This window comes from Rissa tridactyla, chromosome 4, assembly GCF_028500815.1.
Source record: "Rissa tridactyla isolate bRisTri1 chromosome 4, bRisTri1.patW.cur.20221130, whole genome shotgun sequence".
Classification (NCBI taxonomy): domain Eukaryota; kingdom Metazoa; phylum Chordata; class Aves; order Charadriiformes; family Laridae; genus Rissa; species Rissa tridactyla.
The window spans coordinates 61,302,955-61,329,352 of record NC_071469.1 but is presented as its reverse complement, the minus strand read 5'-3'; the positions used below and the strand labels follow the sequence as shown (position 1 = coordinate 61,329,352).

Genomic DNA, 26,398 nt, shown 5'->3' with positions numbered 1-26,398 from the left:
TTTCTGGTAGTTAAAAAAAAATAAACTGCCTGAATCAAAGCAAAAAGCAGAAAGAGCTTTGCTATGGTCAGCAAGCCCCCTAAGTGTACAGTGAGCAAGACAGCAAAGACAAAGGAGGTTTCAGATCTCTTGTCACTAAATTGTACCTGGGCAAACACTTGGGCTTCTCTAAACCACAGATCATCATCTTTGCCACAATGTGATGCCTCAGAGTTAAGCATCTTGGAGTAAGTTCTTGACCCTGCATTTTACTCTTAAATACCTTGTAGAAAAACTTCAGCTTTGAAACTTGTTGTGGCTTAACTAATACTTTTAGCAAGATAAAGAGCCTTAACCAGCTCATTAATCAACTCCAAGAGCCCCAGACTAACATTTTTAGAAGTCCCATGGGATAACATATACAGAGAAGGTGAGAAATACTTTCTGTTCTGCAGAGCTAGCCAAAGAACAGTTAGGGCTTTTTCAGTGGGTTTGAGAAAGAGGAAGAGGAAGGGATTTCCCAGCTTCCTTCCTATACCTAAAGCCCCCTCAATTATAAGCTTCTACTGTGCGGAGGGATCAGAGGCCAGACATAGAGTTAATTAAAACAAACTCTTCAAGGGAAACCAGGGACTCAGCTGACCTACCTGGCTAGCCTGAATGAGTAAAAAAATGGCTTAGCCATATGCAAAGACCTGCGAAAGATTTTATTTAAAGACGAATCAAAGCAAAGTTAACATTATAGCAACTTTCCAGCATTCACCCATGATACTTCCTCCATTGAGCCGGTCCTTATGAAAAGGAGAATGCAATGAAACAAAAAGCATGAAGTAATTTTGTAGTACTTGGCTCTGTCAGCGCTCTCCTCAAAAGATCCCAAGAAAACAGGGCAGCCTCCATCAACAGATGCTGAAGCAACATAACACACGCTCCATATAAAAAGTGGAAGCCAGAACTGAACAGATTTCCACACAGCCTTACAGTGGTTCAGTAAGATCTGAGCAGAATCTTTCAATTCAGCATATCAACAGTCTGGAGCAGAGTGCAAAAAGCCATTTTACAGGTGTTTATTTGGAGAATCTTTTAACTAGAGCATAGAAATGTTTTTTTTTTTTTTTTCTTCCTTCCATACATTTTAGCAGTTCATTTCAAGCAGAAAATCGCATAAAAGCTAAGCACCATTTTCATATTGTTTTTCAAATATGTTTGGTGTCTTCTATTGATGTAACTGCTTTCTTCCTTCCATGTGAACTGTTTTATATAATCCACATATTCCTATTGTATTTGCTACAGGGCACAGAATCTTTGCAAAAGTTATGCTTCTCAAAACATCTCCGTTCAGTTACGCAAAAGTTTTACCAACACCCAAATGACTGCCCATATCAGAAAATACTGAGTTTGGATACTGAAGAGGTGGAAAGAAATTCTTACAATCTCCTTTTCTTTCTCCTCAAAACAGAATATATGTTCTTGAAGCATATGTAATATAAAGCTGCATCAAAACCAATGTTAAAAGATGCAGGTTTCAGGACCAGACTAGAGTATACCTTACAGTCAATGAAGAAGCTGGCTGTGCCAGACGGTTGGTTGCTCCCAACAAAACCTAGTGTCTAAAACAAGGGGATGAGTCACTCTCTGGCAGTGCTTCTTGGCTACTTAATGGCTAGCCTTTTCATAAAGGCCAGTTAAACCAGCTTCCTTCACACTACCACATGCAACACATGTTCTTACATCGCTTTGACCTTTTATTAGTCCCAGTGATGTCATGTCTTAATACATAAGTGAGAAACTCACTATAAAATGCCCTGAATATTAACAGTATCCACACAAAGTCTGCTTTAAGCTAGCCTTCATGGATTAAACACGACTGATTTCTATTCTGCAAGATAGACGCTTCCTTACATACTGTTCTCCAATCTCTCACTGAATTCAGCTGCACTTCCAGTCAAATAAAAAACTGGGATTTGGAATATTGCTTGGATTTGTAGGCTTTTTTGATGTTCTTAGATGGTAGCTAAGTAACTGCTAGCCTATCAAATACTACTTTATTTGATCATCTGACCCCAAAGCTAGCTTCTAGCTCAGTGAAATTCCTTTGGGAGAGATACTAACAATCTAATGCAAGGTATCCTGGAGTGCTGCACATGACGAGAGCAAGCAATTGCTAATTTGAGATTCAAGCTGACTGTTTTGATCATTCAGACTAGGAGTAACAGGATCTTGTTTGCAGATACATATTTAAATTCTCCCAGCTTACAATTTGTCAGATATAGTTATGTTGTAAGCAGTATCTTTACAGTTAATAAATCTGTTTTTATACACTGAGACAACTAGAAGTATAGAATCAAGTTGTATCACTGGGATGTTTCTTTTACACGGCAGCAGAGTCTGAAGTCACTGCACAACCCTTACCTGCCCTGTTGCATAGACAGTTTTAACAGACCCTCGCAAGCACTGCGTACAGTTTAGAATCACTACTTTTCGTTCGGCTGCTTTCTTCAGTTCTTCCAGCAAGTCTTCTCTGTTGTTTGGGGCATTGCCACTTCCATAAGTTTCAAGTACAATGCCCTCAATTGGAGGCTGAAGAAACGCTTTTACCTGTTCAAAAAAAAGACATGGAAGAGAAACAAAAGGTGTGTTTAAGTCACATTAAGATTTTCATGTATGGCATAGAGTTTTTAAAAATGGTCTCTTCCTGTTAGACTCTTACAGGCTCTCATGTCCTACAGTCTTCTCATGCCCTTCTGTGCTCCCCAATTGCAGTAACTGAGACTGTAGAATAAGCTTTAAAAAAAATGAGAATTTCACTCCTTATCTTCCTTTGCAATTCCTAGAGGGATAGATTTTAAAATAAACTATTTTCTACAGTCACAATCCCAGTGTGAAAAAAGATCCATTTGTTCAAGTGCATTAACAGGCTCTACTGTTGCACCATGGCAGAACCAAAAGGTAGATTTATGCTTATGAAGTAAATGTAGAATTATTATTTGGAGATTAGAACCCCCACCCCTGCCCAGATTTGTCACTTTAGCAAAGAGTTTTGTTAATAAATGTCTGCCAAAGAGAGAGTGCCTCACCTTTCAGGAAGGAATGTTCTAATGAAGCCTGGAGTTTTTTAACTCAAAGCCCAATTGATTTAACTCAAGGCAGGAAAAAAAAAGGAGGCACTAATACATTATGGGCCAGTTGTTAATGAGGGAGACATTATGCCTCACTATAGAAGAATGCCTAGCAAAGTCCTCTTCCTAGAAAGATGTAAAATCCGAGATGTTTCCTTGCTGATCACATATACTAAATGCAATACACTGTAAGCCCCCAAGAGGCTAACTATGCGGTTGGAGTTTTATTGCAAATATACCACCCCTCTGCCTTTCCATCTGTTCATATTCACCTAAAAAGAATGGTAACACAATTGAGGAGTGCTGCTTAAACTACTGGATTCAATTTAAGACGGCAACAGCCACAAAAGACCTGTCAATTTAATGGAACTAGTAGACAAAAATTTAAAGACAAGTCTACCTAAACCCACAGTTCTGCAAAACAATTTCTAAAGGAAAAAAAAATACCACTTCTCATTTTCAGCAGCAAAATCCCACTTCTCCTTTTCAGCTCTGTATGAATGCTGAGGGTCATGTTAACCATCAGCATGAGACAAAATGAACCTTAAAAAAGAAGCATGAGTTGTAGAAATACTCACACTCCCCTCCACCCAGTATATTGTATATTCTTTGACAAGGTATCTATTAATACACCTCAATATGCATCAAGAGAGCATTTCCATGGTCACTGTCACCTGCACCTGTTTAGAAAAGCACACTTGACCTATTTATCAGCCCTGATAAGAAATTAATTTTCAGTTTCAGAGCCCAGGCAGTTTAGACAAAAGATATTTCAAAAGCTTTTATCAATAATTTATGACATATGAAAATAGTCTTTGAATGCTCTGATAATCCAAAAAAGATTTATCAGAAGAAGACAGATCCTTTCTCTTCCCTCCCAAACCCCAACCACTGCTACAACAACACAGCTTCCCTACTTCAGCTAACTAATCAAGCATTTGAGCATCACTTCACCCACTTCCAAAATGAAGTGGTGACACTTACAGCAGCAGCAGTGATTCCTGGGAAGATTCGCAGAAGCCCAACATTCCTGTTCATATTGGTGTGAACTTGAAATTTCTTTTTGGTATTGGCTCTCCATACCGTTTCCCAGTTTACTGTTAAAAGAGAAATGGCCCTTTTAGTTTAATATTAAGACATAATATTAAGTAGACTTGTAGCCTTTCATACTTACGACATTGTCATTAAAACTATTTCTTATGTAAGGGATTCATGAAAGACAACGTATTTTTGAAAAGAGGAAATGAAAGCGCATTTAAGAAAGCGGCCATCGCAGCTGATCTAACACACCTTATTTATTAGGTACCACAAAATATGTCTCCAAGGCCACATCCAGGTCAGGCTCAACTGTGTTATATTTTAGCTTTAATTTCAAAATAAGTCTAGATTTCGAGATAAATCAGTGTTACTCATCAATATTTCTACGTTAGTGCCCTTCAAGGAGATCTTTACCATGTATTTCAACTAAATAGCATTTTATAGCAAAGACTTCCAAAATGGATATTTTAGTTCAATGACCATTAGTGAATAGGATGATCTATCAGACACAAAGCTGTATACCTCTACTACAACCTCTTCAAAAGAGAAGTCTGATAGCTGTGAAAAGCATCCAAGTACTAGACCTGATGGGTTCACAATGTTGAACATATCCTGTCAGTGCCAACTCTCCCCGTTCAGAGTGCTCAGAAAGTCTCAATGAACAGAGCATCGTGCAGGTCTACGTGAGATATTTACGCACTGACCTGAACTTCATTGTTATGTAGTTGGCCTCGTACCAGCCTGGATTCATGTTTAGTAAACAGACCTTCATCTTCCCAGATATAAGAGATGACAAATACAGTTAGTGTTGCCGCTAATCTCCTCCAGAGTTTATTAGGTAGTTACTAACGATTAAATAGAATAGCAAGGATTCAATTAACTCCGATTATACATTTAGAGCCAGAAGTCAGCTGTTTAACTAATAGTTTGTTTGTGTTGCACTATTAGAAGTCAAGTCATGCATTATTGATTTCAAAATTTTACTACCCCAGTGCAGGGGTGCAGCACTGGTAGCACTGATGGCTCCTACAAAGCAGTGAAAGAGCTTTAACAAACAGCAGTCAACAGCTGAGAGAGTCATGCTTCAATGAAAGCAGACCATGCCATAAAGCTACCTGTTTCCCCATCATGATTTAAGCTTTTTAGATTTTGGAGAAACTCCCAAGCAGCAAGACAGATAAAAGATCTGCATGCATAATACTGACTTGCTCTCAGCCATGTGGAGAGTTACTCACACCAATTACTGTTGCAATCTCTTGCAATCAGCAGACAGCCATTTGCAAGAAAATTCAGAGTACTTTTTAAAGCCTCCATGGAAGGCTACTCTATTGCCCCATTACCAGAGATATGAAAAACTACATAATCCATTAAGTCAGGACAGAAAATAGCAGTCACCTATAAGAGTTGATGAACTTTCCCTTCCTGTAGCAGTGCCCTGTCAGCAGCTAGAGCCTCTGTATGTTCTTTCTAAAAAAACCACCATATGTCATTAAACAGGTCACAAGCAGTTGGCTTGGCATCATGTTTATCCAACCAGCCACACTTCAGCACGTGGATTCCTAATGCCCCAGGAATGGGAGAACAGAAATACAGACTATTTCTACAGTTTCTTTCTTTGTGCTAATTTGGCCATCGCGGTTCTGAAACCACCTGGTTGGATTTAGCGGTTAGCCAAGTAGCTCACAAAGGCCTCCATGAGCTTTACAGAGTGAGTTAGAGACCGGCAAGAAGTACACGGGTCAGTGCAGAAAACCCTGCGTTTGTTCTGCCTGAAGTTCACAGGCCTGGCTAACCACACTCACTCATGACTGCTGTGCTTTAAGAAGCATCAGTGTTCAGCAATAAATCCAATCCTTTCAACCTTCTAACACACAGACCAATTCCTTAAAAGCAGCCTCCTCTATAAGGGACAGCAATAAAATTATATCAGAGCTTTCTTTCCTTTATCCTCCATAAGCTAGGAGTCCCTGCCAAAACTTCACAAATGCTTACTACTAAGTTTGGCAACTATTAACAACCCTAATGCCTGTAACGAACTTGAAGAATGAACTGAGGAAACCTGCCTTGGCATGGATCACTAAGATATTGCCAAGAGTAGAAGACCAAGGAGAGAGATCAGAGGATAGGTTCAGAAGTCAGACCTATACCAGGCCTATACCTGTACTCTTGGAGTACGCTCTACCAACTAACACATCATCTTCAAGATAAATGTAATGCATGCAGACATAGTACAGTGATGTAATTCCAAATTATATTAAAATAAAGAACTGAAGATTGTCCCTGAGTTAACATTCTCTTGGTCATGAACCTCATCAGCCTACATAACATGCTCGGTACTGCAGACTCCACAGATGTCAGTTTTTCATTAGACAAATGAGTCTAAAAGGCAGAACAAAAGGCAAGTGTGATGCAAGAGCCAAAGACAAACAAATATACATAAAAGCACGGCTTCATCTCAGATTTATTTAGAACTGCTGTAAGTGAGGCAGAGCATCATGCAGGGGGGAAAAAAAAAATATAGAACACACCCTTTGCATCTTCCATCTGAAAGATTACATCCCGGAAAAGGAAGAACATTTATATCGCATAGCAAAGTTTAAGCATCTTCATTGCAGTGAATAAACCAGCTGTCTTGCAGCCTATAGTCATACCACGCAGCAATCTTCTTAAGTATGAAACTCATATGCAAGCAGGTGAAGTACAAAAGGCTGTATATATTGTGTTCCTAACAGCTTTTTATCCTATGGATTATCCTAATTAGTGATTTTGGCACAACACAGAAAACAGTAAGCTGTTCTGACTTGGACGCTTCTGCTTGTGAAGAGTTTAACTGATACAGTGCACTGCATTACGTAAATATGGATAGAAAGCTGAGGAACAAATGTAAGCTAACTACAGGTCTTGCACAGCAGAAAGAAAGTTTTTAAATCAAGGTACATAAAATAAAGAGGCAATGGCTATTTATATACTGTCTCCAAAATGGCTTGGCATAGAAAAGATTGCATTATTCAAGGAGACTGCATTCAAGATACTAAGGCCTTTTGTTCATTCTTCCAAACAAAACCATCACATAAACAATACTCTGCTATTTCCAATCTCCCCCTCCCTACCAAACACTACAGCTTTTAAAAATACATCTCAAAAATACATCCTTATCTTATTCAGCTTTATTTGCACATACACAAACACACAGAATTATGGTGATAGGGTTAGTGCAGAAAAAACATCAACCTGACTTGAAAATAAAATTAAAAAGAGAAGCAGGTCTAAACAGCCTAGAAAGCAGCAACCCCCTCCCCCTTTTTTTTTTTTTTTTTTAAACAGCGCCTATGCCACAATGCAGGTTTCAACTTATAATGGGAGAGCAGCAACTAAGAGCGACACCTCCCTTAGGAGTGGTGACTGAACTCCAAGTTATGAAATCAAACAAGAAATACAGCTTTTCGTGATTGCAGAGCTCCAGACAAACAGTGAGGCTTTCTTCTCGTCCTACTCTGCAGGGCTACGGGCGAGCCCTACCATTATATAAGGAGCCCCGGCGTTCATTACCATCCATAGCGGCAGCCAAGGGGTGGGGAGTGCCGGCCAACCTATGGGTGCAAATTCCTGAAGGAGGCAAACAGACACAGACCCCCTTTTTTGGCAGTTCGTTATAAAACAATCGACACACGCCTTCTGAAATGAATATTTAAATTGAATGGTGTCGTTGCAAGAATCGACATGCCTACTTACAAGGGAGCGGGGGGGGGGACAACCAAAAGCACTTCAATGAAGAGAGCTGGCATTTGCCTTAATACATAAATTTATTGGGCTTTTTACTATAAATAAGCAGCACTGCCAACCAGGACACAGATTTGGCCAGTGACGAATAACTTCTTTCTAATGAGACTGGTGGGTAGATGAGCCCAAAAGTGGCTTCTAATCTGCTGCCCCACATCTGCGCGCACAGTCACATGGGCTCTGTTTGTCCCCTGCACAAGTTATGCTTATCATACAGTCCTGTACATGTGCACCACTCCTAGAAGTGACATGCATGTGTGATGAAGAAAGTCCAGCCATGGTAACAAAGCAAGTTTCATATTTGCTTCATTAGGACAACAGAGAGCAGAGGAGAGCAATCAGTTATGAAATATACTGAGACTCTTTACACATTTCAAGTGAAATAGTCCTCCGTGTCTCTCCTCTTTTCAAAATATGAGAAAAATAAGGCAAGGTCTTTTATTTGATATGTTTTAGGATCTTAGAAATATTTTTGGTTTTCCAGCATTATCCATTTCATACAGAGATTTCTGATTCTGCTTCAAAAGTATTTCCCATTGGCATTGGGTTTCTCACCCACCTGAGGAGATTGCTAGAATTTTTCACTTCTTACATGAGTTTCTTGCGCTAATTGAAAGTCTTGAGGAAGCTGACACACTCGCTCGTCTAAAGCTGTATAACAGGACTCTTAGGTCTTTCTAACACAATTAAAGATCTGACCAAGAAACACAGCCAGTTGATGGGATCAGAAATTCACTGTGAGCCCCATCTGAAGGGGGAACACGGTAAAAAATTGATATAAAAAATGAAGAGGAGAGCTGCAACTAGGTTAGGGAAGGCAAGAGGACTAAATTTCTTCTTCTCCTCTCTGGCTCTGAAGTAGATCATTGCTTTTATATGGCATGCCAAGCCTCAAAACTCATGTCCTCTCCTCATTCCTGTGTACCAACCCACGATCCCATTATACTCCCCATTCCCTCCATCCTCTCACCTTTCCGCCTCTGCTTCTCTGGAATTTTCATTCCCGACTTTGTTAGAACCAGGAAGCCTGAGGAAGAGTTTCTGCACATGGCCTACCCCGCCTGGCATCCTCAGGCTGCTCTCCATAATGCTGAAGCAACAAGAGTCAGCCCTGTCTACAGTCAGCCCTGTCTTCAGGAGGATTAAGACACATTAAATAAAGTTGTTTGAAAAAAGAAGTTAAAAGATGCTAGATTTGTTTGGTTTGTTTTTAAAAGCCCAGGTGATTCCTTGTCTCCATGAAAACTTCATAGGACGACTGTACAAGCAAACTCAAGGGAGACAGCCATGTTTCAAACAATTACTTTGGACAAAATAAAGCAGCACTAGTTGATTGACCATACTATAAACTATGTTTTTTCAAAATGAAACAATCCTTCAATACTGACACCGTCATCTTGGATAAATGATGCTACCCTAACTGGGTAATCAAGTGAAACTAATGAAAATAGAGCCTATCACACCATCAGTTTTTAACCACTGATCTCAATGGGGCATTCTACTGAAAAGATAATGGGACCCAATATGGGCCAAGGGAAGTCCTTAATAACTTTCTCATTTTTCTACTATAGACAAGGAATCACAAAACAGTTCATTCAAATCCAAGAGAGAAGTAGCATGCAATTTGCACATTGATTTCATTATTGATCAGCCAGTAAACGGAATTTATTTATACCCTATTTGATGCAGTTCATAAAAACCCAAGAAAAAAAGATTGTCCCCAATTACTGCAACAATCAACTGACAGCATTTCTGTTAATTACAGATACACCATATTTGACACAGCATTGTAATACAACAGTGGCAGACTCTCTACTTGAGAGATGCCTAATGGACCACTACAGTATTTCACAGGCTTTCTCAGTCTGTATCTGGCTGCTACAAACACAGCGCTTTGATCCTCAAACTTTGTTAGGTCACTCCCACTCGTTAAGTGGAAGGGATAAGTTTATTTTTCCAAATTGCAGGCTGCCTCTCTCTCTCTAGTAGTAGAAGAAACCATTCAAAATGGCACACTGCATGGCACAGGGCTAGAGGTCCTGCTGTCACTGATGGCACCTAGCAAAAGAATTCAGGAATCCCCTATTTCCTATTTTTGGAAATAACGGAGATTGTCACGAAGTCCTGCTCCTTTTTTATATACCTAACCTATGCAAAAGCAGCTCACATAACATGTTATATTTTTTTTTAAACTGTCCTTTAGTACATTTTTTGACAACTCCTCATTTGGCTAGACTCCAAATGCGTCTCTCTTGTCCCTTCTCCAAATAAAAGGTTCCATTTACCCAAGAACAGCCATCAGCATGTTAATGACTTTGCAAACTGAAATCTTCATGTAGTTTTTCCTCTCCTTAAAAAACAGACACACAGAAATTATAGGGAGTCTGAGTAAGTTTGGCGGGGGGGAAACTTCACACAGAGCATATTCTAGGTCTGCTGTTTTTGGTGTGTTTGCAGTTTAGACAGGTCCTAAATATCCAGTAAAACATCTTACACAATGACATGCATCAAACAGAGAATCTGTTGAAGCTGCAAGTACTCTACAATGACTCTTTTGCCCGATTTTGGAGCCCAGCATGGTCACTAATGAGATTAAACTCTGTTCTTTCAGTCCTCAATCCCTCATTTTTATCTTCAGAGCAAGCATTTTCGTGACACAGGGACAATATTCCCTCTGGTTACTCTGGATCTTTAGTCAAAGTCAGTCTAGCTCACGTCTATGTTCAACAGATAAATGCAGTTGAATCACAAATTCTCAGTCTTATTAATATTTAAACAGTTTCAGAGCAGATAAAGTGGAGTCAAGCTACAGGGCTTTCAAAGATATCTGAGTTTAAAAACGGCATTTCAACTACACAGGCACAGATTCTTTTCAGCTAGAGTTACATTGCATGTGGCATAAATTACAAGGCTTAAGAGATGATGTTGCTTACTTGTAATATCAACCTCAGCATTTGCAAGTGGAGGCAGGTTAGGTGAGGAAAAGGCATTGAAACTCCCAGCATCCACCTTAGTCACCCTATTTCCCCTGTACAGTTTATTATAAAAATACAGGCACACCTGCAAGACAAGTAAAGAAACAGGTCTATGAATAAGCCAGTAATTAAAAGATTCAGCAGATAAATACTGTAGTCTGTCCTTTATAAAGTGTTTTCTAAATCTTTAAAGCAACTTAGAGGCTAGTAGATGTTTACAACTCTTACCCTTTCAAAAAGAGTTGGCACATCTGTCACACATTGGTTTAAGAATTTAAGAACAAAACAAGTTAAGAGCTAACTAGTTTCGTAATCCTCTCATGAGGCATAGTCTAGGAGACAGAAAATTTGCCTGAGTCCACTTCAGAGATAGAGGAAAGAAACAGTGTGGACTTTTTAATAAGTTCATCAGTTATAGCTAAATTCAGAGTCCAAACCTTAACAAAAGGCCTAGTGAAAATGAGCATAACTTTCAAAAGAGTTACCACACGTTATAATAATTAGGTTGCTTCTCAAGTCCCTCAAAGTTTGTCAATTGGAATTTGAAGGAAAAGAGGTACCTCAAAGTTGTTATTAGTTATGAAGATCTTGGCCAGTCAGTTATCGCTGCTGTTTTACGAGAATTGGCTTTGGGAGCATGGCAGAAGTGAAATGGGGTGTAACTTGACCGGTTTTCTCTCTGATTTTTGGGCTGCACAGCACCAACATCTTTAAAGGCAGGGTGCTGACACCACAGAGGTATTTCCATGTTCATTAGGTATATCATCCTCAAAACTTCAGTCTTCAGGAACTAGAGACAGAAGACACTCCTACCAGTTCTAGAGCAACTTTAGAACTTCAAAGTAATTTTCAGTTAAAATACTGACTTACAAATATTTCAGATTCCACACATTTGCAAGGGAACCTCTGATTTCAAGTCTGCTGCAAGCTACATTTCAGACCTGATAGTCTTTATAGATTGTATATGGGCAAAATGGGATATGACTCCTGAGAAAACAGCACATGCTTTGCCATGCAAGTGCTTGTTACCTCAGTGAAGTCCATTTATCTTCCTGTTTAAGTGCAATTCCTTACTGCCTAATGGATATTTTGAGTAAGTATGTGTCCTGGCTAGAGGAGGAAAAAGCAATTTCTGAGATGGTCTTCACAGACAAACTGACCTCAGGAATCACGAACTGCCCAGCGAAGAGCAATGCCCCCAGAAGGTTGGCTCGGCCGTCATTCTGCAACTCATATATGGGCACCTGGAGAGCAGAGACTGAAATTACACCCTATCCCTTATGTAAAGCCTACACAGCAGAAAAAGAGTCCAACTTATGCAATACAAATACACGAACACTCTATGTAACAATGATTTATGACAAATAAAGTTTCCTTCTTCATCCAAACTATTCTAGACTGCAGCAGATGGCAGGGTTTCCCTCTGTGCTCAACAGACTTTTATAATTTAAATGCTTAAAATCTAACATAGAAATGATTTTAGTGTGATTAAGCAGATTAAATGACTGATTCCAGAAAAATGTTAAAAATAGAAAGCAGTCATTGTTAAAGTGACTGAGCATGGGAGAAGTGATTGTACAGAGGAAAAGCAAAAGCCCCAGATCATACAGAACTGCCTCTACGGGCTTCACAACAGCTCTCTTGCACCATACTTCCTCATAGTACAGGAAAACTGAGCCAGCAGGTTATTACCTACAGAAAAGGACAAGATTAAAACCAGAAATTTGGTCTGCTGAGTGATGACTTCCGTGCCTTTTCAGATTGCCTCCCTATTAACAGAGAGTCAGAGCTCCTTTCAGCAATCAAAAAAAAAAAAAAATCACATGCTCCATTGCTAGATCATACGTCAGGCAGATCTCCAAGCAATAAAGCCAAAAAGAAAGTAAAACCTTGAATATGAGGTATCACAACTAGACTGCCCCACGTCAAGACAGTAAGTGAGAGCCTACTCCTTCCTAGACTTTTGTATTTTGACTTCAAATAGACCACATGAGAAAGGGAAGTTATGAGATGGGGAGGGGAATTTTACGCTGCAATGTTTTGTCTCTCTTTTGTGATTAGAGCTGTATTTTACACTCAAGCAAGCTATTCTAGTAAGACAACCCCTCCCCCTCAGACAATATGCAAAGGGCTGATCTCCAGCTACGAGAATGACAATAAATGTACTCTTTAGAGGAAAGGAAACTGACCATATTAGCTGCTTTGTGGAATAGAAATAATCAAAAATGCATCTAATGCTTAGAGATTATTAAAAAAATTATAAAGAAGGCAACAATGAGTAACATAAGATGGGATAACAGCTGATGAAGTAAAAAGTAATAAGCTTCAGGGCTTTAAAAGAAAAAGAGACAGCTAACAACCAGCAGCCACCTGAGGCTGGAAAGATGCTTCTCTTATAAACTGATTAATACACAATGGCCAATGACAGGCTCTTATATCTTTCTCTGAAGCATCTGGCCCCAGCCATAATGAACTACTGGTCTGATTTGGTACAGAGTTGTAAAGTCATTAATGATAAAATTATGGGGCAGATCCTCAGCTGGTGAGCCTGTCAGTTCTCACTAATTTCTATCAGGACTGTGACCATTCACCCTGGCCAGAGGCTCACCCTGCACTACCGAACTCTACACTGATAATCAGGATACTACCTAGTTTTGCATATAAAAACCAAAAATGAGGCTTCTGACTTCAAATTAAGTCCATTACCTGAGATCCTGTCAGAACAACAGTTTTACCCAGGTTCTCACACATGAAGGATAAGGCTGAAGCTGTATAGGCCATGGTATCAGTGCCGTGAAGGATCACAAAACCATCGTACTTTTCATAGTGCTCCTGGAGATGGAGAGACAGTTTTCACATTGTTAGAGCAATGCGCTGGTGTCAGCAAGTGAGGTACATATTGCATTACGTTCACTGATGCAAGCAACAGCATAATACTTTAAAGTGTACTACACGCATAATTCCTCCTAAAGTTATCCTGTTTTCAGTTTAACTACAATTAAGGGTTAATAGGACACTAAGCACTAGAGCCAGTAATTCTAATTATGGAACAGTCAAAGAGATTCTTCTATGTATACATATTAATGCAGCATTTTTAAACCAGAAGACTGCTAATTAAGAAAAGCTTAGCAATGGCTTTAAACAGGAATGTTAACATATGCAAATTAGTCGTATAGTCTTATTTCTTGTTGCCGCTTTTACTTTAGGGATTACACCATTTACAGGAACAGATTAGGCAAACCAAGGCTATCATAACATATAGAAAAACCAGTCCATTTAATCCGGGTGGCAGACAGGCAAATTGCCAGTGTAAGAGTGCCCTCTTCTGTTGAAAAGTCATCCTTTCTGTAGCAGTATGTGACCAGCAGAAAAAGGTAAAGAGGCTTCTTGTTCGCTAACGCACACACACTGGCTGGTTTTTGAGAAGTCCCTTAGACTGCACATACAGATGCAAAAGGAAATTTTATAACAACTTTAATCTACATACAGTTCCACACAGGAGTTCTTTAATGCAAAGCCATGAATCACACAGCTGATCCTGTTGGAATAAAGTTATCTGCTGGCTTTTGGAGGAAAACCAAAATTGCTTCCTCTTATTTTAAGAGTCATGCACATAGTAAACACTGTAGTGAGAGACACTGATGTCTCTGATGTAATTTGGTAACATGGAAAGGATCACATAGAAGTCTAAGCAGATATATGAAGTGCCGTCATGGGGGGGAAAATGAGGTTTGCCGTAGAATTAAATGAGTTTTCTTTTTAATTACACTTCTGATGCTACAGTAGGCACACATGCTTGGCATCTTCTGATAATAAGGTAGGTCACCTCCAAACTCACCTGCAGATTTCTACTTGTCCTTTTGCTATTTCTTCACTGATACTTGTGCCTACATGTTGCTACCTCCTGGAAGTTTCAGTGGATTTCTGCTTATTTCTAACAAGTTAGCCAGCAGAACAACAGTGAGTGTTGCAAGATCTTTCTGTAGGCCAAACTATAGTGTGATGCAAAAAGCATGCTGCATTTATTCACCAATGCAGTAACAAGATAAGTCAGTTTGAAGAAGGGCTAAGATGACAGAAATAGCCACTTGTCCTCTCCAGCTCGATCAGTATGCTCACAAATATTTTCAGCTTTATGAACCTTATTAGATGCAGAAGAACATAGTTTAATTTAACCTTCATAACATAAAAGATCAGACTGGCAATTAAAGAGATATCCCACAGAAGCATCTGAGAACATTTCAGTCTGGAAAGTCCTCAGCATGTTACAGCGGTGCCAAGTACGTGTCCAAGATGAACACAAAGTGGCAGTGTCTATACATAAACTAGACAGTTAAAGGTGGTTTGTTTTTTTCCCTTCTCAGCACTTTTCACTTGGATTACATGTACCGGACAGAGTAGCTGCATTCTGTGTACAAGAAAGAAGCCTTTTTTGACCTCGGGAGTTTAAATAAAACTAATGTGCCATGAAGAAAGAAAGGTAACTTCTCTCCTTTTCAGCATGGCATTGCTACCTTCATGTTACTCTACTCTTGGCCCTGGGCTTTTCCCAGCTGCATCCCTGCTCCATTCTACAGGCTGTCCACCTATACACCAGCTCTGTCTCTTCTCTGCCCTGCCAAGATGCATTCCATAGGAGAAGCATCATTCCTAGTTTGGTGGTTTAAAGATTAGAGGATCTAAAAGTGAAAGACTGTTACCTGAATCTTCAGCATCATTCCCTGAGTTATTACTGTTTGCATGCATTGCTACAGCTTGGTCGGAGGAGGAAATTTCCACCATAAAGCCCACTATCGCAGAGCGCGCAGGAGTGGAAGAGCAATATTTTAGTAGGCTCACAGTTATTTATCTCTAACAGCTATGTATTAATTTCTGGTGTGAAGTATTTGAAGTGTTTTGCATTTCTACTTTCTTAAAAGCACACAGCTAAGTTCAGACACGGGAACAGGAGCAGAGAAATGCTGATTTTTTTTAAACTAGAGAAGGATGTGATGAAATTTTCTATATACACAGAAATAACTAGGGCTTTAAACATTTTCCAGTGTGGAAAACCTAACCATGATAGCATTTTTTCTACTGGCTGTAAAGCCAAAGCTAGTCAAGTCCATCTGTGTCCAGAGTAAGAAAGGCATAAAGACATTTAATTATTTTCTATATCAATAGCCAACTATTAAGCTACTTGAACACTCAAATGATGTGCAACTATGCAACCTTCAGTTAAGTTACCTACACCTAAGGATTTTATTCAACATTTTTGGACAGTCAACATTTTAGAACATATCAACCTACCCATTACCTACCTTAGTCAATCATAGCTGCAATTTTCCTATTTATTTTCTTGTACAGAATTATGACATGGCTTATCATTGGAGGAACTATACAACTTTAATGAGTTTGCAACATTTTTAAAAAGCAAAAAAAATTCAGCAAGCATTACAAGCATAGTACTTGTTACTTTGTAAGTAACTAAGCAAGGTACTTAACATTTACATTTTAAATAAACAAATATAGAATCATAGAATGGTTCGGGTTGGAAGGAACCTTTAAGATCATCTAATTCCAACCCCCCTGCCATGGCCAGGGACACCGTCCACTAGACCATACATATATATATATATACACACACACATATATAGCACTACTGAATTGTTTTATCTTCCTAAGTATACTAGGTACAATGCTGGGTTTGTTTAAGCAACAAATGAATTCTTCTCCCACACCATAGTACCTCAAGTTTCTTTGCAATTTTGGCCCAGTCCTCTGGCGTCATGTTGGAAGAATCAAGCAGCGGTGAGAGCTCCAGGATTGTGTAAAAAATTCTTTTGTTTTGCTTAGAGACACTATGAAGAGAGAGAATTGTGAAAAAAATTTCTCAGAGCTAATATCAGCTCATCACTTCTGACTTTTTGTCTAAATCAGTAGTTTTCACCCTTTTCCTCACCATCCTCCTGTCTATGGCAAAAAAAAATAAAAGGTCTTAAATATTGAACATTAAGTTCCAAGTTTAGAAGTTCATGGCTTGATGTGGTTTAAAGCACAAAACCCTAAATTTAATTTAACAATAAACTAATTTGGGACGTGGAGAGGGGCTGGCAAAACTAAAGACAGAAAAGAACACTTTGTTTAAGTTTGGAACTGAGTTCTAACAAAAGTCGATGTGAAGCCTTAAGGTTTAAAAATGCTTCATAAACTACTGAGAAGAATCTATACAGCTCCCAAGGTTTATAAGGGGTTAACAGAAGAGCTGCAACAACTTTTTGATCCTTTGATAAACATAAATAGATACCCTATAAAGAGATACTCTTTCCTGACACAAAGGGTATCTTAAGAGTCTTATGACTGGGATTCATTTTTGTGGCCTTTAGAAGATCCACTCTTCTCAGTTTCTCTGACTTCAGATTTCAGAAAAAACTCTCTTTGTTAGTTAAGGTCTTCAAGTAAACTGTTGCCTTTTCCTAGTAATAGGCTAACTTTGTAAAACCCCGGTCCCAGCCTATTAGGCTGAGAAATGTAACACTTTCAAACATCGTGTGGTATGTAGCCCAGCAGATGAAGACCAAAGATTAAGTAGTGTCGAGACACTCAAGCATCTTACAAAAGTACACGATCCCAAATCTGGAGGGGACTTACCAAAGGTGATGATGGTGATGGAATCACAGTGGGATTGTCCCAGCTCTAACCATGCTGTCTGCTCTCCCTGCCTCCAAGGAGGGTCTCCCTTTCTCCACCTGCCTATCTCAAGAAATCTCAATCTTCAAAGACCTTTGATTTGACAGCCAAATGGCCTGCATACAGAGCATGTGTTTTACACCACAAAACATGCTCATTTCTCCACATTAACTTTGTAACCTCTCAGAATAAAGTCAACTACATATAAATTCAACTTGGCAGTTAAGATTTGGGGTAATAAAAGAACCTTACTAAAAATATTTTCTCCTACCCTTCTGAAGCTTGGAAGAGGATAGAATATCCACCATTTTCACCCATTCTTATGTTAGTTGGAATATGTTCCTATTTAGCAATGCAGTGGCCAACAAGCAGCTAACAAAGAAGAACTGCCAGGGGGCCAGCTCTACTACACCTACTCACTCTTTGAGGCAGAGCCATCCAGAGCATGTTTAACAGGACCATCTTCAGAGCATTCTCAATGCTTTTCCACTGCCTGATGATGATGTAAGGTTCCCTGCCAGCTGTAACTGTGATAGATACTTCAATATTTACACTGGAAGACAGTCAAAGGCTATAGAAAAGACCAGGATACTGCATAGATGCATAAGAGTTCCTGAAATAAGGTGCTTAGAGCACAAAACAGTTGATTACCTTCCCTCGACATCTGCAATAGTGTTTTGTTCCCACTTACGATTCTTGTATATATTTAGAGCAATATAAAATATACAAAACGAAGAGTCAATTATAAATTCATCAGGTGATAAAATCTGCAGACTCACTCCCCTTATGAGGTCTGTAAGACAGTTACATCTTAAGACAGCAGAGAGAGCATTTAAACAATGTGTAGTATTCATTCATAACCAACTGACATATTGTACCTAAGTAGTTACGACTTTGTATAAAAATTGCCTTGTTGGATATCACATTTACACATGCTAAGAGTAACTTGGGAAGCCAGTTGAAAATCTGTGAAAAGATAGGTCCCCTGAGGATGTGCTGTTTAAATAAAACACAACATATCGACACTGGAGACCAGCCTAGTCTACTACTTTTGATGTCTCTCTCTAAAGAGAGATCATACCGTTCCTCTTAAATCAAGGTTATCACAGAGATATACAAAGTTCACAAAATACTCCTATTTTCTCCCCTCAGAAACTCACAATATTTCTCAACTACCTAGTTAAAATATCACTCGGCTAGCACAAAAGAGAAAATGGCAAATTGCCATGACTAACCTCCAGGAACAACATTCAGTAGTGCCAGAAAAACAAGACAAGATTGTTTTTTAAATCTCAGTTTTTTATGTGCATGGTTGTTTTAAGCTTTTCTGTTCTTCATGGAAAAGATGGGCCAGGAGAAGTACATTTAGGACTCAGATGGATATATTAGCGTAGTTTTGTTATATTTCAAATACCTTAGAGTATTTAAAAGTTGTTCAGTTGCAGGCACAGTATTGTAACAGAGCTCCATTTTTCTTAGTATAATCATCATAGTTAACACAAACTGTATGTTCACATCAGTGCTACTCCAGTGGGAGTCCATTTCTTTTCCCTTTACCCCTTTTCCTGCCATTTGCCTTTTCAGTGGTAACTTTTAAAATCTTTACACAGAGACCTCAATATAAACTAGAAAGAAATTAATAAACCTTACTTTTATGCGTGTCTCAATTTTCTCCTTAAAGATTAAAGAACACCCATTTTTACTCATAGCAAAAGAAATATAGTCCCATTTACTTTTGAATGACTGTGTAAAATCATCCTTTGTGCAAAGTTAACATGTTTACAGCGGTACAGTCATGCATCACAGCTGGGGAATATCTCGAATTAGCATACTGCCCTCTAAATAAAACCTATAAGCTTATTAATCATTGCCCAACAGTTAAGAAGCAATGCAGATTAATTAAAAGCCCATCGCTTATTATCATAATGTTGCATAAATTTGGCAAAGACAATCAGCTTTCAGGGTTTTTTAAAAACAGAAGGCCTGCAGAATTAAAGCATGAGGCCTATTCACAGATGCATTAATTAGATGCTACTTTTTCAGACATAGGCTGAAGATAATTCACACAGAGCTGTACCGAGTTTTCTTAGTTTCTACAGAATATCTGTATGTTTTCACAGTAAGAAATTAATATCCAAAACAAGAAAAAGATGCAGGACTAAGCTACTCAGAATGCTTACTTGTTGCCTAATTTAAAAGTTATTTCTCAAGCCATTGTTAAGACACTTCATTGCAAATATATCAAAACAGACATTTTCTATTGTGCCAGATACGTGCCATGGTTTAGGCCTCAAACCAGGATAATATGGTAGGCTTTTTCCTTTTAAGTCAGTATAAGCACTTTTGCTAATCTCATAATGGATTATTCATATTAAATGTTTGGAGATGTAATTATCTGAAAATTAACAAGATACTTCCTAACCCCCTCCTCTCCCCAAGAAAAATGTACTTACGGGAGCACCAATGTGTTATCTGGAAATTCGTGGAAGTTGTTCAGTTTTGTTTCCCGGGCATATGCCTCATCATGCAGCATCGGCATCGTTTTCAAGCTGCTTACTAATTTATTGGCCTCAGGAGCAAGTCCTTAAAAATGAAAAATAAAGGAAGTAAATGAAGGAGCAAGGATGGAAGGACGCGAGTGGCACAATAAGGAGGGAAGAAGTCAAGTTACACAGCTGTTTGCCCATCCTTCCAAATGAAATTTAAACAGTCTATTGCCAGTTTAAGAATGTGAAAACCGAATATAACCAATGACTCTCCATGCAGTTATCCTTTTCTTGACTTGAAATAAGTAAATCCTTTATTTAAGAGGAAATAATGTTACAAGTCTCTTCCACATCAACTATTTATGCTTTACCTATTTTTAATTGTTGCTTGTGTGCAAATACTGATCAGCAGTAGGGGCAGGAAGCCAATTTTTGCAACTGTACCAAAAAGCCACGATGCTGTTTTACATTTGCCATAGCTATCCTCTACTTAGTGGCAGAAGGCTTACAAAACACTGAGAATTTTTTTGTGCTACCAAGTTGTGATATTTTTACCTAAGCTGCTTCGCCTGCAGCAGTATTGGCACAAACAACAAGGTACTGACTGTATTGGAAAGCTGCGTGTTATATCTCACTGTCAATGGCAACAGCATTTTCCATAGAGGAAAAAAAAAGAGAAAGCTAAAACAAACGGCACAGTAGGTATTGAGCATTGACAGATATAGACAAAGATCTATATAGCGAGATATATATATACACACAAAGATAGAGAAACTTCAGCTTCCCATAAGAGTCTTAATTAAGTGCTCTAATCACTCTGTCTCTAATAGGTCCTTTCCAACAGCAGGTTTAGGACTCAACATCTCAACTGACAACAGGAAGAGAAGGTGCATAAGCTGCTGAATAGAAAAAGTCAAAAGTGTGGATGCGTCTTAAACTCTGTTCACCCTCTCCCCGCCCGTGATGCCATCTTTCTCTCTATGGCAGGGGCCCTAAAACAGCTGGGCTTAAGTTCATTTAGCATTTGCTGGATCTGCAGTTGTCCTGGTTGCAACCAGGCATTTCAAAGGGAATCCACACGCCATTCTCTGTTAAACAGAAAAGCACCTAGATTTTTGACGTTACAATCCTGAGCATCATAGAACTGAGTTCATTTGTGAATCTGACTTGATACTCGTCTCCCAATACCCTGCTTCAGAAAGGACAGCAACAAACCCGGTGTCCAGAGTCAGAAGACACCCTGTTTTTCTTAAGTCTGACTTTTTGAGATGTTTTTCACTCAAGGAACTTCCATCAGAGGTACGTCCTTCTGGATTTCAAGATTTTACTGGTGTCACTGTCCAGTTCAGTTTCATCTCAGTGAATGTTTTATACCACCTGTTCAGATAGCAAACAAACTCTCAAACCTCATTATTCTACTTCTGCTAGTTCTAGTTATTCCTAGCTTAAGGTCAGGTAAATCTCTCCTACTTCCTAGTTCTTCTCTTTGTTTAAAAACAATTCTCATCCAAGTTAGCATCTGCATTTTTTCTGTTTGTTTGTTTCACCTTCAAACAGCAAAGTTCATTTAAAATACTTCAAAACACAGAAAGTATTTTCAATAGTATTTCTATCTTTTTCCATTTACTTTCCAAACTGATGGAAAAATCCTTAAGAACTCCCTAATCTCCCTCCTGGCTTGCCTTGAATGAAGTAGCAAGCCCCTTCATAGCCAACCTTCTCACAGGACGGCAACAGCATTTGAGTGGATTTGTTTGGATTCCTGCCGAAACACTTTGTTTTACAAAATATACTTAACACACTTTCAAGCTTTGCTTGTTTTGTTCATTCAGCTATAATCCCTGCTTTTCCTATTAATGGTGTTCCTAGCTTAGTCACAAATGGCCACTTCTACTGCGCTTGGGCATACAATCATTTTGGCTCTGAAGTGCAGCCCAGTTTCAAGTGTTTTCTGGGTGTTTTGTGATTATTCTTCTGTTTGTCCAGTGCTCATCTTGGTCTGAATATTGACAATGGATTAGACTGTTTATTTTTTGTATTTGCCCCAGGAACCAGAGACCTGATGTACATTAATATTCTTAAATCCCTTCTCTATAATGGCAGCTCTTCACCTCTTCATCACAAGTCTGTCAGGATTTTTCTGTGATTTCTTGCACTGAACTTAAACCTTTTTTTAAGACATTTTGCAGATCCATCCAAGATGACCCACTTACAACCTATGCAGTCCCCTAAATGCATCCACAAGAAGCAAACAGGGGAACTCAAGTGCAACTGTTTTAAGAACACTTCTACTTTATTATGCATGGAAAACATCTTTTGTGAGCCAAGCTTGTTAACCAAGTATTTGAAGCAACTTCACCCCTGCAGAGAAGAGGCAGGCTGTACAACTTGTCCAAATAGCTCTTGTCAACTTCTGTCCTTTCCCTCTTTAGCTGGCCAACCCCGGCATCGCAAAGCAGACAGACAAAGGCAGAACAGCAAACAAGCAACTGTGGCTGAGGAGAACAAGCATGGTTCTGTCCCGTCTACAGCAGAGGACTCTGCTTTTCCACTCTGGTGCTATAGGTAACACAGTGATAGCTATTTGCCAGTCAAAATATCCTATAATTTGTGCTGCGGCAGAGAACAGGGAACTGAAAGTCTGATGCCACTGTGTCAGTGGGGCTCTGCACCCAAGAAACCACAGATGCTGGGGAGAAGGAGCACACCGTACATCAGCATGCTGCAGTCATCATCCCCAATCCTAACAAACTCTCTATGCTGAGGAATATAAAGGACTTGGCTAAACCAGTTTTTACCTGTAGGTGTATCAATAGATACAGCACGTACATCTACGGTGCCAGATCCCAAAAGTAACGACTACATTTTGCAAAGGCAGAGAAGCAGAAAGCGTTCTCCAAAATACTCATTTCTGCAGCCCTAGTACTTGGAGCTTTTAGAAGTGAGATGCATAGGTTTCAAACAGAAAAAAGGTTGGACTACAGCAGCCAGTCCTTTGGCAGTCTAGTACATCTAGAAAATACAGATAATTAAGTTACCCTGGCAGACTCTATTCCAAGATCAGTAATAGTTCTAAGGGGATTTAGCTTAGTTCTATTTGTTTGTTGGGTGGGTTTTTTTCTTAATATTTCAGGTAAAAGCTAGGAAAGAGATCCAGCCCACAAGCCTGATTAAAAGATCTTTTTGAAGGCACCAGCCAGGAGGAACATGAGCATAAACTTGATGCAAAGATTAGTATCACGGTAACCTCACTAAGGAGTGGCAGTAAGAGTCTCTCTCTGAAATGAGCTACCGATAAGCAAAAAGAGGCTGTGATAGGAAGAAATAAGTAGGAGGAAGTAGAAGGAAGAAATTTTAAAAAATGTGCTGAAATGGCTTATTTGACAGCAAAAACATGAATACTGCGAGAGTCTGCAACTGTGTCTGGTTGTCACCCAGCTCACGCAAACAGAAACAGATTATCCATCCTCTGAAAATGACTCCTGCACAGGTAACCTGTAGGTGTGCAGAAAGGCCAACAGGTCCAAGACATGCTGGAGTTGACACACATGCCCAGGTCAACTGCAGAACCTCTGCAGGAAGTTTACCATCAGATATCATGATGATAAATAATCGCTCCATACATGCACAATGAGCCCAGGGAATGTGATTGTATAAGTCTTGTACATAGGGGCAGTTCTGCACAGGAACATATTCCTTGCAGAACGCATTAGGCCTATCAAAACTACTTGATTTTAAAAATGAAAACATCTTCTCCCAGCAACTGGAAAGGCCATAGAAAAGCTTTAAGCCTAGACAGAAATTAGTTAGGTAGAAACCTACCTTAATCCCTTCACTTTGAGCAGTTGCTGATCTGAAAGATTTCATGCAGTTCAAGGAAGCTACTGCTGTTCACCTTGCTTGAAATAAAACACTTGCAGTTCTGGCTATGGTTGTAAACAGGCACTTTCTATCCATCGATTCATAAAAGAAATGAGCATCTATTGCTTTTTCCTTTGAAGCATGCTGCCTTTCCCATGCCCTTTCACCAGCTTCTGTCTGAACACTAAAGACTGCCAAATATTCTGAAAGAGGTACTCTGGCTGCTCTGCTGCTAGATCTGTGTATGAAAAGCAGGTTGAAACCCTCACCAGGATGTAGCAAGTCAGCATCATTGGATCATAACTGTTAGATTGTTTGCACATGCTTTAGTGATTGACACTTGTTAAGCAAAAGGGGAAAAAAAAGTCATACAAGATGAGAAGAGGTTATGGAGTTCATTTACAAAAGAATTAGACATGATTTTAATTTATTTGCTTAAAAAAGGTGTTTAGGAAGCTGAAACAATAGAAGCAGGACATTATTTTAGCGTTAATGATGCAGACAGAGAGAGGAAAGTCACCACATGTCATTTGAAATAGAGACTTTTTTTTTTTTTACAACTTTGATAGATTAAACACAAAGATGACAGCCATAAAAAACAAAGCAGAACAAGGCCTTGAAACATCTGCCCTACAATAATACAGATCAGCCAGCCACTGTCTTCCGAGAAGAAGGATATGTATTAGAAAAAAAAAAGTCTAGTCTAGGAAGCTCTGAGGTGAAGTCCCAAGTGTTTTAAGTCTACAAATGAGAAGCTGAGATGGTATTTCTGACAGGGGCTTGAAATTCTGTAGTAGGGAATGCAAGCACCTATACTTTTGAACCTAGACAGACACAGGCTCTGGAAGCCCTGGGATGCTTCACTGCCTTTCAAGTGAAGTAGGAAGGAAACTGAATAGACTTTCACCAAAATCAGATTGCCTCCCTCTCCCCCCTGCCCCATATGTTACCCTCTTTCCCTTTATACCAACACTGGCAAACGCACAGACCTGCAGCAAGTCAGACATGGCTAAAATCCATTCTTTTGTCCAGACACATTAGTTGGCTGATGCTTCTGGCATCCCCCGAGATCCGTGCCTACTGAGTGAGGGTCAGAGTGCCCCTCCGTTCAGCTTCTGGACTGGGGGTCTAGGGGGGATGTTAGGCGAGTTTGGGCACCTACCTACTGATATTTAGGGGCATCTGAAAACACACAGCATATATCTTAGGTACCTAAGAAGCTTTCAGGTAAAATACAGACAGTATACTGAGATCTCAGAGTTCAATTTTTGGAGTGAAACATTTTTCCGCTGGTGGGAGGGGGCTTGGCACGTCTAGCCTTTTCATCAAGGTAAGTCTCACCCTCCCTTGGTAAGGTAAAGCAGAACCCTTCAGTGGTTTCTTGAAGGAAGTCAGGAGCTGGTAGGGGAGCAGCAGGAGGCTGCCCAGAGGCAGGTGAGCACAGATGCTGCTGCATCTGATCTCTCTCGTCACTACACTTGGCAGCATGTACCCTGCCACACTTGCATCAGCTGTGTCTGTCAGGTCACCACTTGAAAATCCTTGACGTGGCCACCACCTCCAACAGCCCACGCTCTTCCCAGTGGGAATGCCAGGCACATGCTCTCCAGGTAGCCTGGGATGGTGGCTCTTTTGGGGCTAAAAAAAAAAAAAAAGGCCGCATGACTGGCACAATTAAGCCGGTTTCATTTTCAGTGCATGAAGGAGAGGAGAAAGGACTCACGTTCCAGGAAACACGTTTCCCTCTGCCAAAACCTGCTCTAACTAGCTGTAAGGCTCACTCGTCGGAAGGATGCCTATCGACAGAGCTACTGAAACAACCAGCCGGTGGGAAGAGAGGATCAGAGGAAGCCGCAACGCCCTTCTTCCCGGCCAGGTGAAACCCGGGGATGCTGAGGCACGACCCGCGGCAGGCAGAGCGCCCACCGAGCGCGGCTGTCAGTTATGGCAGCGGCAGCCTCAAGGGGACAAGCGGCGCATCCCCCGGCCCACCGCGCCACACCAGGGCCGGTTCAGCAGCGTACCCTGAGGGGGGAGCCCGCCTCCGCCGCCCCGCTCCCCCCCGGAGCCCCCCTTCCTCACCCTTGACGTCCTGCACCATGCCGATGGTGCCGCCCGTGTTGATGACCAGCACCCGCGCCTCGGCCTTCGAGCCGCCGGCGGAGGCCGGTGGGCAGCCGGGGCGCTCCTGGGGGCGGCCGCGGGACAGGGCTCTGGCCAGGGGTCTGGCCAGGGAGCGCGACCCGGCAGACTGCTGCTGCCCCGCCGCCGCCTCCATCCCGCTGCTCAGGAACCGCTACCTCCCGCCCAGCCCGGCGAAAGGGGAGTTATAGGGCGGCTGCGGGGCCGCCCCTTCCCGCCCCGCCGCGGGGTGGGGCCTGCCCGGGGGGCGGTGCTGCCCTCAGAGGCGGGGAGAGCCGCCATGCCCGCCCGGCGGAGCGGGTCGGTGACTAGGGTTCGAGGCCTGCGGGCGGCCGCGGGGTACAACCGG

The 26,398-nt window shown here is 40.5% G+C and overlaps 1 protein-coding gene across 2 annotated transcripts in view; it reads right to left on the bottom strand.

The window, feature by feature from the left end:
* Positions 1–26,218, bottom strand: part of ASPG (asparaginase) — a 49,300-nt gene extending 23,082 nt beyond the window's left edge. For both annotated transcript variants that reach the window (XR_008466205.1, XM_054200185.1), the window contains exons 1-8: positions 25,990–26,218; positions 20,014–20,143; positions 16,620–16,731; positions 13,598–13,723; positions 12,052–12,135; positions 10,850–10,976; positions 4,083–4,195; positions 2,392–2,577 (exon numbers count right to left, since the gene is read on the bottom strand). Coding sequence is in view for 1 of the 2 variants with exons in the window: in XM_054200185.1 (XP_054056160.1) it covers positions 2,392–2,577; positions 4,083–4,195; positions 10,850–10,976; positions 12,052–12,135; positions 13,598–13,723; positions 16,620–16,731; positions 20,014–20,143; positions 25,990–26,185 (1,074 nt within the window). In the remaining variant the exon portion in view is untranslated. The remainder of the gene's footprint in view (positions 1–2,391; positions 2,578–4,082; positions 4,196–10,849; positions 10,977–12,051; positions 12,136–13,597; positions 13,724–16,619; positions 16,732–20,013; positions 20,144–25,989) is intronic.
* Between the last annotated feature and the right edge of the window lie 180 nt (positions 26,219–26,398).